At 36.1% G+C, this 14,224-nt stretch overlaps 1 protein-coding gene across 3 annotated transcripts; it reads left to right on the forward strand.

Moving 5' to 3' along the window:
* Positions 1–1,052: 1,052 nt before the first annotated feature.
* Positions 1,053–7,693, forward strand: LOC107869826 (tRNA-uridine aminocarboxypropyltransferase 2). Of its 3 annotated transcripts, none has more exons than XR_001673970.2 (3): positions 1,075–1,522; positions 5,854–6,411; positions 6,896–7,693. XR_001673970.2 is itself a non-coding variant. In XM_016716249.2 (2 exons), exons 1-2 carry the CDS (start codon positions 1,171–1,173, stop codon positions 6,276–6,278), a joined length of 777 nt encoding a protein of 258 aa, XP_016571735.2. In that variant the 5' UTR covers positions 1,053–1,170; the 3' UTR covers positions 6,279–6,458. The 3 variants fall into 3 exon arrangements, 1 of the variants encoding a protein (XP_016571735.2); XR_001673972.2 differs by having other exon boundaries at positions 5,854–6,390; XM_016716249.2 differs by lacking the exon at positions 6,896–7,693 and having other exon boundaries at positions 1,053–1,522; positions 5,854–6,458.
* The last annotated feature ends 6,531 nt before the right edge of the window (positions 7,694–14,224 follow it).

Below are 14,224 nucleotides of genomic sequence, written 5' to 3' on the forward strand. Positions count from 1 at the left end.
AATGTATATAAATTTCAAAAAACAATTACAAATACAAGTTATACTGTTACATTTAAAAAATTTAGAATCATAAGCTCTGAAATTGAAAGACATGACTTAATGGATATTTAGCCATTACAGATACAAGCGTCCATTTATCCTTATGTAATTATTTCACCCTCAAAATTCAATATTTTTTCTATCATAGATTAAGCTTTTAACTTCTAACTCCGATAAGTACAATGAGTACTGATTTTGTGACTCAACAACAGAAAAAGCAAGTGTGTCCGCTTCCATCTCTTCGAAACAAATGATAGCTCCAGTTTCTCCATCGAACTCTATATCCTCGGCACATTTATCCATTGTTGCTATGCACAATGGATACATCACAAAACTAGAAAGACTTTTCTTCAACTCAACATAAACCTTAACACCATTATTATTCCTAATAACAATTGGTGATGCATTACCTTCAACAACATAACGAACATCAACTTTTTTTCGAGATTCGTTAATGTCTAATTCAGCTCCAATTGCCGAAATCAATCTCAAAGAAGAAATACTCTCCACAACAACAATTTCTTTACTTTTGTATCCTTTGTATTGTATTTTGAATTTTCATATGCCTGAATGCCTCAAGAGAATTGCAATATTCATCTTCTTCAATTTTTTTCTAACAAAAAGAAAAACTTTTGAAACCGTGAATATGAAAAATTCGAAAAACACAACTTAAACGATATGACTTGTGTTTTCTTGATCGTACTAGTTGAATTTGTATTTCAAATTTTGAAATTGAATAGTTGTTATTGAATTAAAGGGATTCACTAATCATATACTAATATACATTGTGTTAATTGCGTACTATCATAAAAAAATATGTATCATTTTCCCTGTTTAATGCTACAATAATTATTTAGTATATATAATTTAGTAATATATATGATAGATAATTTATGTATTAAAATAATTAAAAATTGAGAGAAAAAAATTTAATTAAAAAAAAGAAAAAAATAATTAGATATGAAAATGGTAAAATTTATGCTATTTATACTAAATTTTTAATAAAATTACATAATATGACATTTTCTAATAGTTCCATCACATAATTAACCCATTTCTATGGCACAAAATATTTGAATCCGCTCTACGGTCTAAACCCGCATTGCCATAAACCCACCCCGCTCTGCCCTGATGGACCCTGATCGCCAATCGGGAAACTCTACCGCCGTCACCTCCATCGCAGGTGAATGTTCCGATGGCCGGAAAATTTGCTCTAATTGTGACCGGCCAGTAAAAGTGTGTTTATGCAGCATAATCCCATCGGAGCCGATATCCACCGTTACTCGAATTGTAATTCTTCACCATCCTCATGAACAACGGCATAAGCTCGCTACGGTCCCTGTTCTATCTAAATGCCTTCGTAATTGCGATGTTATTGTTGGCCGGAGATTACATTATGGTGATTCCGACGTTCTCGATTTTCTCCATGATGATGCTATGAGAAACCCTAATTTTAACAGCAGAGCTATTTATCTATTTCCTGGTATGAACTAGCTGCATAATTACCGTATTGAACTGTTTGTGAGTTAGTATGCATGTCAAAAACATTTTTGTCACATTTTGTTTTTTCGAGTGTCAATTTGACTAATTATTAAGCTAAATTAGAAATTAGAATAGATTAATTTGATGTTTTCATTTCCCTTTTTTGATAACCGTGGTGTCCGGGCTACCTTATCCTCACCTCGACTAATTCCACGGGATAGTGCCACTTATCCTCCAGCAATAGATAGCTACCAGGTAACTCTTTACACCAACTCTAGGAAAGGTGGGTCACCTGGTGTTTTTTCTCGGCTGGGATTTGAACTTGAGACGTCGTGGCTCTCAACCACTTGACCACTAGGCCACAACTTTGGGTGCATTTTTGAAAAAATGTATAAATTGATGAACTTTTTGAGGGCAGGTATTCATGTTGAGAAAATTTTACTACTTCAGTTAAAGATTCTATTTTTGAAAATAATATTTCTGATGAGAATGTTATGCTTTGTGTCTTGAGTTGAGGGTCTATCGGAAACAACCTCTTTACCTCTAAGGTAGTGGTGAGGTCTGCGTACGCTCTACCCTCCTGAGACCCCACTTTGTTTGATTATCCGGGGTATGCTATTATTGTTGTTGTGATGATAATGCTGAGAGGTTATGCTTAGTGTTGGTACAGTACATTTGTTGAGATTTTTAATGTTGCTCCGGGTAAAGAAGTTTAATTTGCTTTGATAATCTCGTACTTTTGATAAAGAAAAATATTCCCGTGGATCATTGGATGTAACTCAGCTCGAAAGAAGTAAGAGAGCTGAAAAGGAAGCTAGACCTACAGGGAGAGGGAAATTCTTTTTATTGTGTTACCAGCTCTCGGCTCTCTATTTCCTTTATCCCGTTCCTGGGGAATATATACATATCTTTCTCCTGGCTTTTGATATTGGAATGAAATGGGTCCAAATAGAGTTGAATGGTTATAGTGGATTTATATAGTTTGCTGGAATTAGTTGGGTTTGAGGTTTTGACAATAGTGTTGTCTCATGATACCCTCTACAGCTTGACCTGCAGCCGGTTGCTATATCACCTCAACAACAACAAACCCAGTGTATTCCCACCTAGTGGGGTCTGGGGGGGTAAGATGTACGCAGTCCATACCTCTACCTCTGAAGAAGTAGAAAGGCTGTTTCCGATAGACCCCCGGCTCAAGGCACGAGATACCACACAAACACATAGTAAAGCACGGCACAAGATTACATAACATAAATACGGCACCCATAAGTAATATAAAACAGAGGAAAGCACACAGATTCGTAATAAAACATGGAACACGGACTCATAACAGGAATAAAACCCCCACCAAGTAATTCCCTACACTAGCGACTCAAACTGGCCCTAGTCCTCTGCCCTAATTCGCGTCCTCCAGACCTTCCTATCTAGGGTCATGTCCTCGGTGAGCTGTAACTGCTCCATGTCCCGCCTAATCACCTCACCCCAGTACTTCTTCGATCTACCCCTACCCCGCCTAAAACCATCCAACGCTAGCCTCTCACACCTACAGACCGGGGCATCCATGCCCCTCCTCTTCACGTGTCCGAACCATCTCAATCGGGCTTCCCGCATCTTGCACTCCACTGGAGTCACACCAACCTTCTCCCGGATAGTCTCATTCCGAACTCTATCCCCTCTGGTCAGCCCACACATCCAGCGCAACATCCGCATTTCTGCCACCCTCATTTTTTGGATGTGGGAGTTCTTAACTGGCCAACACTCCGCTCCATACAACATAGCCGGACGGACTACCGCCCTGTAGAATTTGCCTTTAAGCTTGGGTGACACCTTCTTATTACACAGCACCCCCGACGCGAGCTTCCACTTCATCCATCCCGCCCCAATACGGTGCGATATATCCTCGTCAATCTCACCGTTACTCTGGATCACGGACCCGAGATACTTGAAACTCTCCCTCTTACATACCTCCTGTGACTCCAGCTTCACTACTACCTCATTCTCCCGCCTCACGTCATAAAACTTGCATTCCACATACTCTGTCTTGCTTCTGCTCACCCTGAACCCTTTAGACTCATGGGTTTGCCTCCACACCTCTAATTTGTCACTCACACCCCCTCGAGTCTCATCTATTAGAACTACATCGTCTGCAAAAAGCATACACCACGGCACCTCCCCTTGAATACGCCGCGTCAACACATCCATCACCAACGCAAACAAAAAGGGACTAAGAGTAGATCCCTGATGCAACCCTGTCAGGACAGTGAAATGCTCTGAGTCTCCTCCCGCCGCCCTCACCTTAGTTTTCGCTCCATCATACATATCCTTAATTGCTCTGATATATGCCAGCGGTACTCCACTCACCTCCAAGCATCTCCAAAGCACCTCCTTGGGGACTTTGTCGTAGGCCTTCTCCAGGTCGATAAACACCATGTGCAGGTCCGTCTTCCTTTCCCTATACTGTTCCACCAACCTCCGTACCAGGTGAATTGCCTCCGTCGTCGAGCGGCCAGGCATAAATCCAAACTGGTATTCTGAAATAGACACTATCCGTCTCAGCCTCACCTCGACCACTCTCTCCCAGATCTTCATAGAGTGACTCAATAACTTAATCCCCCTATAGTTATTGCAACTCTGGATGTCCCCCTTATTCTTATAGAGAGGGATCATGGTACTCCACGTCCAAACCTCGGGCATCTTTGCCGTCTTGAAGATTTCATTAAACAATCCAGTCAACCACCTTACACCAGCCTCTCCAACGAACTTCCAAAACTCCACCGGTATCTCATCCGGCCCCGTCGCCCTACCCCTTCGCATTCTGCGAATAGCCTGTCTAACCTCTTCTACCTTAAAACGTCTACAGTAGCTAAAATCCCGACACTCCTCTGAGTGCTCCAGTTCCCCTAACACAATAGCTTTATCCCCTTCGTCATTCAAGAGCCTATGAAAGTACGACTGCCATCTATTCTTAATGTGGCCGTCCTCCACCAACACTCTACCGTCCTCCCCCTTAATGCACCTCACCTGATCGAGGTCACGACCCTTCCTCTCCCTAGCCTTAGCGAGTCTAAACAACTTTTTCTCCCCTCCTTTCCCCTGTAACCCTGCATACAAGCTCTCAAAGGCGGCCGTCTTAGCTGCCGTGACTGCTGACTTAGCCTCCTTCCTCGCTAGCTTGTACTCTTTCCTGTTTACCCGCTTCTCCTCTTCGTCCTTACTCACCTGAATTCCACAAATGTTTTTGTGTGAGCTGATATCTATGTGTTGACAAAAAGATTGATTTTTTTTTTCGACCGTTGTGTCAGGACAGATTAATATTTGATAGAAAGAAATCAGAAAATGTTCCCACATTTGGAAGATGAACTGCTTAGCAGAAGTGAAAACAAGGAAAAAAATATAACTTAAATGGGTTTGAGCTTATGGAAGTTCCATTACTTTTAATCCGGTATCATTATGTGTGGGTTCTCTATGTACAGAACTAATGGTACCTAGAAGAATGAGAAGGATGGTTACTGAAAATAAGTATCTTTAGTACTTAAGCTTTTGTTCTCGCCCATGTGAGTAGATATTATTGGGATCTTGACAGTATTATCCTGATATTTTGGGTGAACTTTGTGGAGTTGATTATATCTTAATTATATTTTAAAAAACATAGACTGTAGGTTTCCACTTGGATTTCAGTTGTCTTTTTGATTTTTTTTTTTTTTTGGAACTGGTAACATTTTTATTAAAGCAGTACTTAGGTAGTACTGAAGAAAATGTCTTTTGATTTTTTTCTCAGCCATATAATCATCTGTTTGTATTTACAGTTATTTTTTCTCCCGTTACATGTATATGTTTTTAACTGCTCTCTTCATTTGTAGTTTCTTCACTGAAGTTCATTCCTCAGACTGCACTTTTCTCTTAAAGCTCCAGTAGACGTTAGTGCGTTTCCCCTTTGACAATTATGCCAAAAGAAAATCTTAGAAAAGAAGAAGATACTGAATATGGTGATATATTTAAAGCTTAAACATGTCTAAATTTGATTGGATGGCATATCGCAAAGCCAAACTCTGTCTATCTAGGGATAGAACTCAAATCATTTTTGGACAAAGTTTCTTTTGACTATTTATCTGGATCCTCATGCCATAATTATCCAATCACATTAAATGAAAATAATTGGTTCATGGCCACATTTTTTTTTGAGTACACCAGCCCTTGGGGTGGCACTCTCATCCCCTTCCTGGCAAACCTGCAGGATGAGAGAAACAGTGTTCTTCCATCCCCTTATTTCTTTCGGTCTTTTTATCTGGTTGTTGAACTAATGGAAATTGTTTTATGTGATTGTGGATTTTCCAGGTGCTGATCCATCACCATCTCAGGAAATCAGCCATTGGAAGTCTTCTAAAAATATTGTAGAGACGAGTAATTATGTCTTGATTGCTTTTGATGGAACTTGGAAGCATGCTCGAGAGATGATGCATGCAAGCTTATCATTTTTATCCAAGTTTGCTGTTCAGGTTCACTTAGACTATGATGTTGGCAATGATGGCGGGACAATATACAATTCTGATTTAATTCTTAGAAAGGAGCCGTTTAGTGGGTGCATGAGTACCATGGAGGCAGTAGCGCATTGCTTACGGATTCTCGAGCCTAATGGGATTGATAGAGAGTCAAGTTTGATAGAGGTTTTAAGAAGTATGGTTAAATTTCAGGCTTCTTTCCTCAAGCCTATGAAGCCTAGGCCCAAGTTGATAAAAGGAGGACGAGAGGGAAAAATATAATTGCTCTCTTCCATTTTCTGTCTGTTTTTAAGCAACATTTAGCACAAGGATAGCCTTAAAGCACTTTTGGTTATCACGTACCTGACTTCTCAAAGCCATCAGCCTGTACATGGTACTTAACCAAATTTCGCAGGTTTCACTTTCAATTCATATATACCACTGATGGTTTTTATTGTGAAATTCTTTATCCCCGTTCTGCTGGTTCCTGAATAATTTGACTTGATACTTTTGAGGCTTATATGTCGTGTAGTAAGTAAAAAACTGTCTAGATCCTTTGGTATGTCAATAGCTGTTGTGCTGAAGAACTTAGGTAAGAACATATTTTTGTTTCTTGAGTTTTTGGATCTATATAGATGTTACAGTACAAGAGCTATGGATTATATACTTAGCTGGCTATTGAAAATTGGTTTTCGAAGTTAGGAAGTAGCAAATTTAAGTGTTCTAGCCGAATGTTTGCAAAATCTTATTACTGTTATGGATGAACAGTTGCTATGAATTAAGATCTCACTTTCCCCGATGCGGTTCGCTATATCGGTATCCTGATTGAGTAATAGGTGTGGCGATGAGGTGCTTTAATGAGATTATCTAAATTCTTGAGTTGCTGAAAACCTTGTCAGATGCTGCTTCGATCGGTTGGAGTATATGGCAGTAACCTGCTTATGCTGAAGCAAGTGAAGCCAGAGGCTGAACCATGCATGTTCAAGATTGTCAAACGTTGAGCTCTTCACTGTATCTCGAAGTAATATGAAATGAATGATTGTCATTCGCCATTTGATGTCATTCGTCATTTTTATCAGTTTTATAGAGATTGCCGTAAAATATTTGGCAACTGAAATTCTTTTGGAAGTTTTCATGATCAGTATATGATAGCTACATACGGAACCTTGCCTGGTCTTGAAGGGGTTAAATAATTTTGTAGTACCGCGTGATTATGCAGCAGGTGGCTCTAATGCTGCTTTGCTCAGATTTCAATGGCATATATTTCAGGTCAAATTTCAGTATTATAGTCGCTTGGGAAATCTGAATATGTGGCTTGGATTCCTTTGATAAGCACATGGATGCAGGCTAAAGAACTTACAAGACATGTGGGTGTGACTTAGTGGTTCAATGAAGTTGGGCTAAGCATCAGAGACTTTCAATTCCCTAACAGAGACGAGACAAATTGCTGTCCGACTCTTTGATTGTTCTTACTTTATTTGCTCCAAATTGGACATAGAGGATGTAGAAGAAGATTAATGAGATTGTTGTCTTCGCATGAACTTTAAAGTTGTTTTTTTGGGTGGTGGTTGGAACATCTTAAAAATTACATCACTTGCTCTAGCAAAGTTGCTCTAAATAATTATTATATCAGGATTTTTTGTGTTGATGAGCAAACCGCTCATTAATCCAAACAGCTTCAATTTTCTTGGGATCCACCATAATGCTCTCTTTGGACACTACATTGTACAAGAATGCCACTGAACTGAATTAAACTCACACTTCAAAAACTTTCATATAAATTCATCTCCTTCGTAATTCCAAAGCATAATCCTCATACTTAGTGGTGGATTCAGAATTTTTTCTCAAGGAATTCAAAAAATGAATTAAAAATAAAAATTTGGCAGCCTGTACACTCCAATGAGAATCAAACCTACAAAGTGGAGCTGATGCATGCAACCCAAGTAGCACAGCCCAGTACCACGAAGCTGTCTCATATCTTTGGTTTAAATAGTTCTGTTTTATTTCTTTTTGATTCGAAGGGTTAAAAAATATTTAGTTTCGACTATTTAAACCATTTCAAAACTATAAAGGAAATTTTGAAACAATTTAATTAATTATAGAGTCGCCATTTGATTTTGGAGAAAATATCAAGAAAAACTAAAAATATTACTTAAAAGATTCAAAACAGAAAAAATCTTTTAAGTTTGAAGATAACGAGTAAATGATTCCTATTAATACTCTTGAAAGGTTGTTAAGGCTCCAAGAGTATCCGGTAACTTGCGGTTATCCAGATTATTTGAAAACAACTTTTGACTAATTTTAAAAGGGAAAGTTGATTTTTGGAAAGAAATCAATTAAGGCAATATTTTGTTTTCAAGATTGGTGCAAAATAAGTTTTGACGACTTAGAGGGAATTTTAACGAAATCTAAGAAAACTAAAAACAATTAGCATATAAAGGGGAAGGGGAGAGAAATATTTAGGCCATTGGACCCAAATTCACAAACCCTGTCCTAAGCTAATTTGGGCTTTTGGGCCATCTTCACCTGTTCTAATCCAAATACTCGGAATTTTGGCCCATAACCTGTCCTAATCTAACCATTCGGGCTTTGGGCCCACAACCTGTCTTAAACTATCTTTTCAGACCTTTGGGGGGGCCAAAATCTGCTTCATCTGTATTAGATTAGAACTTTGGCTTCGAGACCCCCAAATGAATGAATAAATAAATAAATAAAAATAAGACAATAATAAAAATTGAGACTTTTCAAGTCTCTTAGCGACCTCATCAATGGATTTTGACCTATTTTTCTTCTTCGTCTATCTTCTTGCACCCACATGTCATAAAATCGACTTTTGGACCTAATCTTCGAAGAGGTAGGCCTCATTAGCCCATTACGACGTACAAAGGGAAAAAGAGTCCATTTGGACTCCAAAGCAGATTCATGCAAAGAAAAATATACGGGAATTAATACATGTTCGAAAATTTTGCAGTTAATAGATAAATGATGAAATGGAAAAATAGCATTCTCAAGCATAAAAAAAATAGTAAACTGCAATATCAAAACAAATCAAATTATCCAACGAAAAGGCAATTAACCCATATAACAAAGAAGAATGCGGAGGCTAACTTTTAAGAAAGGGAATGCTTAAACTCCAACTAAGGCGATATTAACGATTATTCATACATCCAAATTGTTACCAACTTTAGGAAAAACATGTAATGACCTATGATTTATCTTTCTAAGACATTGTTGATTCTCTTTTGATATTATGAATCAAAGAGAGACACGAATCAAGTCTTTACACACACAAAGAACACATAACAATCCAAAGGGAGTAAGAAAATTAGAACAAAAGTTTAGCATCTCTAAAAGTGAAATATCATTCAACAATCATACTATGCATGACTCGAAAATATATAAATAATTCTATTTAGCCACAAATATCCGAACTTTCTCATCATTTTGACAAAACAACATGCGAAAAAAAAGAGGAATGAACATCTTGGATGAAAAATCAAGTTAGCACTTCATCTCTCATATGAGGATTTTGAAATCCATTAAAATAATTAGCAAGCAAATGACAAGTTCTTGACTTAACCAATTACTATTTTATTAAGGCAAAAGAAACAATAGTAACTATTCTTTTCGACATAAAGAAAATAACTTTACACGGTAAAAATAAATATATCCGCCAACAATGAATTTAAAAAAAAGCATTAGTACGTCTTTTAAGCAAAGATTGAAACTTTATCCATAATAAACAAAGGATAAAGTCAAAAAGGCGAAACAATCAATATTAACTATTTTTTTCAACATAAAGGAAACAACTTTACATGCTAAAAACAAACATATCAGCCAACAATGAATTTAAACAAGGCATGAATACATATTTTAAGCAAAGAGCAAAACTTTATCCATAATAATCAAAGAATAAAGCTAAAGAAACACGTTCAACTATTGCTAGCTCATTTTTATACCATGAACATGAAAATAGCCAGAATATCGACACCACAATATTCTATAGCCTTCATGGCCGTCTACAACAAACAAAATTACAATTATGATCTATGAAAAAGAAAACGATAGTAAAAATAAAAAGGAAAAGGTGTGTTTACCCTTTTTGGGGCAGCGAAATGGGACTGCAAATTTTTTTTGGAGACTTGATCACCACCGAAAAATAATTTCTTGAGAACCCTGATTAGACTATCGCTTGAAAATTTTTACTAAAGAAAAGAAATGTAACTATTTGCTCAAAAAAAATTTCCACTCTTTGAGATTTTTTTACTTTTAGACTTGCTCTTTCTACTAAAATAGTAGTAGTATTTATAGAAAACGATGAGGATTCAATTCTTTTCATCCACAAATGTGGGAAAAAGAATTTAGGGGTTTGTTTTGAGAATTTCAAAGTTGAGTAAAGATTTGTTGGAGGATAAGGTAAGGTGGAATTGTACAATCTAGTACAAATTTTGAATTTCAAAAATGAAAGAAAAAACAAGGTTGAGAGAAAATTGTACAATCTAGTACAAATTTGAAATTCAAAATTTGAATTTCAAAAATGAAAAAAGAATAAGGTTGAGATGGAATTGTACAATCTACTATAAATTTTGAATTTCAAAAATGAAAAAAGAATAAGGTTGAGGTGAAATTGTACAATCTAGTAGAAATTTTGAAATTCAAATGGAAAAGAGGATAATGTTGAGGTGGAATTATACAATCTAGTACAAATTTTAAATTTTAAAAAAATTGAATTTTGGGATTTAAATTTGATTTTGGTGGGAATTGGTAGAAGTTATGAGAGTTTTTTTGGAAATTTAGGGCAATTTAAAATATAACCCCTAATTGAAATTTAAAATTTAGCCAAATTTATTCAATTTTGACCAAATTAAAAATTAATTGGTGGATTGCATTGCAATTAAGACCGTTTTGATTTCAATTCTGACCAAATCTAATAGATTGACTAAATTAAATTAAAATTCGATACGAATTAATAATTTCTTTAATCCGAGCTTATTGATTAGATAAAATCAAATAAATATTTCTCTAAATAATTTTTTTTTTAGAATAAATCATATTTAGGTCAAGATTTTACCCATTTGAATTAATTTTCAAAATAAACTTTGATTAAAATCTGATATCTCTTAAAATAGATATTTAAGTAACAAAATTATATAATTTCGTATAACTAAATATGATGATATATAATCACTACTTAAAAAGACAAAATTACTTAGATAAATACTTTGAAATTTTTTTTATTCAGATAAAATAAATATAATAATTTTATTTAAAAATTAAAGAAAATTGAGACTAAACTTAAATGTGGAGGACAAAAATTATGTATCAATAACTGTCCCCTCCCTTTGGAGTAGGGTGGATGCAAGTAACCCTGGGCAAAGGGAGTTTGACATTCGTAATTTTTGTTCGACCACAAATTTATTTTTGAAAGAAGTTGGCTTTTGCACGAGTTTCATAGAGTTACGATCGGGCCTTGGTATCGGGATTCCTACATATCTCAGATTACATAAGAATTCAGGCCATTTGTAGTCCTAAAGCTTGATTCTAAAGTACGATTTTCAAAGAATTCATGAGCTATTTCAATTTTTAAATTTTGGTGAAACTGAATAGCTGAGGAATAAACGGATTGGGAGAGGGAGAAGAGGTTGGAATGCAGTCAAGTTTTCAACATGGAGCCCAGCCTATATATCCCTGAGACTCAGGGAATCAGAGCGCTTGTAGTTTGACTCAATCGGTAAAAAAGATAGTTTTTATTTTAGGCGAGATTTGGCTAGGAATGAGTGACATGTTGATTAAGTTGTGGAAAAGAGGCTTGTTACCTCTTAACTATGAATGTGAGATACTTCACATCTATAGGCAAGAACTTACCTAGACATAATTTCCAAAACTCTAAGTATATTGTCACTCGAATTTGAAAGAAAGAGAAGGTTACCCTCAGTATGAGCTTAGAAAATCCTAAAGGTAAAGCTGAAACCAGAATATCCTAGAATACCCACTTTCCTTCTAATAGGGGGTATGGTTGATGGTGGTGACAATCATCTTTTAGCTCGCGTCCAAAGAGTTTGACATCCCTCTCTAGACTATGTCCCATTTTGCTGCTAAAAAAAAGTTTCGTGTTGTACTGTGTCCTTTTTACAGTCATCTGCACCTGTGATTTTGATTTCAGATTTTCATCCTGTCAAATTCTCTCGATAATATCTCAAACAAAAATTTTTAGTAACAAACACAATTCACGAAAGAGGTGTATAATTTTTTACCATATCTCCACCTGAGTTGTTGCCTAAAAAATGAAGTCATCCTCTCATATACCTGTTTGGAAGGAAATAACTTTCAATAATAGACACAAAAACCTTCTTGGTTATTGCATAATTATCTCATTTGTCTATTGAATATGCCTTCAAAGTGGGGCAGCCCTTCTAGATACCAACGACACTTTATGCAGAACAGTTCCTGCAACAGTGCAATCTTATGCTGCCATGGCAACCCTTTTGGTTACCTATAATGCTTTTTGTATGTGGAATTATAACCTCTCTAGTTATTGACAGTGATTTTTTGCATGTGATCTCAGGTAAGTCTTGTGTATCTTTTTTCGATACAACTTATAGATTTTTCTTGAATTGTCAATCTTTGGATAATCTTGTGCATTATTTGATGTTGAATACGAGGTGACTAACAGATATCCTTTGGATTTATAGCTTTTACGTAATCCTGCATGTTATCCGACCTTGGATAAGATATGACTTACAGATATCCCTCTAATCGCTAGCTCTCAGGTATTCCTGCACATCATCTAACGTTGGATACAATATGACTTATAAAAATCTCTCAAATTTCTAGCCTTTGGGTAATCCTGCACATAATCAATCTTGGATATGACGCAGATTATAGAGAACCCTTGGACATATCAATTTGATAATCTCGCATATTCTTCGTAAGGATTTAGTTGTGACTTATGGATAACTAATATGACTTATAAAAATCTCTCAAATTTCTATCCTTTGGGTAATCCTGCACATAATCGATCTTGGATATGACGCAGATTATAGAGAACCCTTGGACATATCAATTTGATAATCTCACATATTCTCCGTAAGGATTTAGTTGTGACTTATGGATAACCTTCAAACTATCAATCTTTGGGTAACTTTGCACACTATCCGGTTAGGATGTTGTTGCAGCTTATCGATGAACTATAACTATTAACTCATAGGTAATCTTGCACATTATCTTATTTCAAATAATATGACTTATAGATAACCCTCGAATTATCAATTTCTAGGAAATCTCATATGTCATATGTTTTCAGATAGCGACTTAATAACGTTTCTTCAAATCACGTGCATTTGATCCATTCAGATACTGATTCATGATGAGATATCAACGATGTCAGAGTATTCTATCTTCACGTTTCAAAAGATATTAAATACTGAGATATCCTCGATGCCAGCATATGCTATCTCGTATGTCAACTGATATTAAATGCTGATGATATCCTTGACGCCCAGATATGCTATCTTGCGTGTTAACAGATATTAAATGCTATGATATCCGCGATACCAATGTATGCTATCTCGTGTGTCAACAAAAATTAAATGTTGATGATATACTCGATGCCAGCATAAGCTATCTCACGTGTCAACATATATTAAATGCTATGATATCCTCGACGCCAAGGTATGCTATCTCGTGTGTCAACAAATATTAAATGTTTATGATATCTATGATGCCAGCGTATACTATCTCGCATATCAACAAATATTTAATACTGATGATATCCTCGACGCCAGCGTATTCTATCTTGTGTGTCATTAGATATTTAATGTCGATGATATCCTTGATGCTAGCGTATGCTATCTCACGTGTCAACGGATATTAAATGCTATGATATCCTCATTGCTAGCATATGTTATCTCGTGTATTATCAGATATTTAATATCGTGATATTCTCGATGCCAACGTATGCTATCTCGCGTGTCAATAGATATTAAATGTTATGATATCCTCGACGCCAGCGTATGCTATCTCGTGTGTCAATAGATATTAAATATTGGTGATATCCTTGACGCCATCTATGTTATCTCGCTTGTCAACAGATATTAAATACTTATGATATCCTCGACACCAGCGTATGTTATCTCACATGTCAATAAATATAAAATACTATGATATCCTCGATGCCAGCATATGCTATCTCGCGTATATTCAGGCATTAAATTTTGATGATATCCTTG

Source organism: Capsicum annuum, chromosome 10 (genome assembly GCF_002878395.1).
Source record: "Capsicum annuum cultivar UCD-10X-F1 chromosome 10, UCD10Xv1.1, whole genome shotgun sequence".
Taxonomy (NCBI): Eukaryota; Viridiplantae; Streptophyta; class Magnoliopsida; order Solanales; family Solanaceae; genus Capsicum; species Capsicum annuum.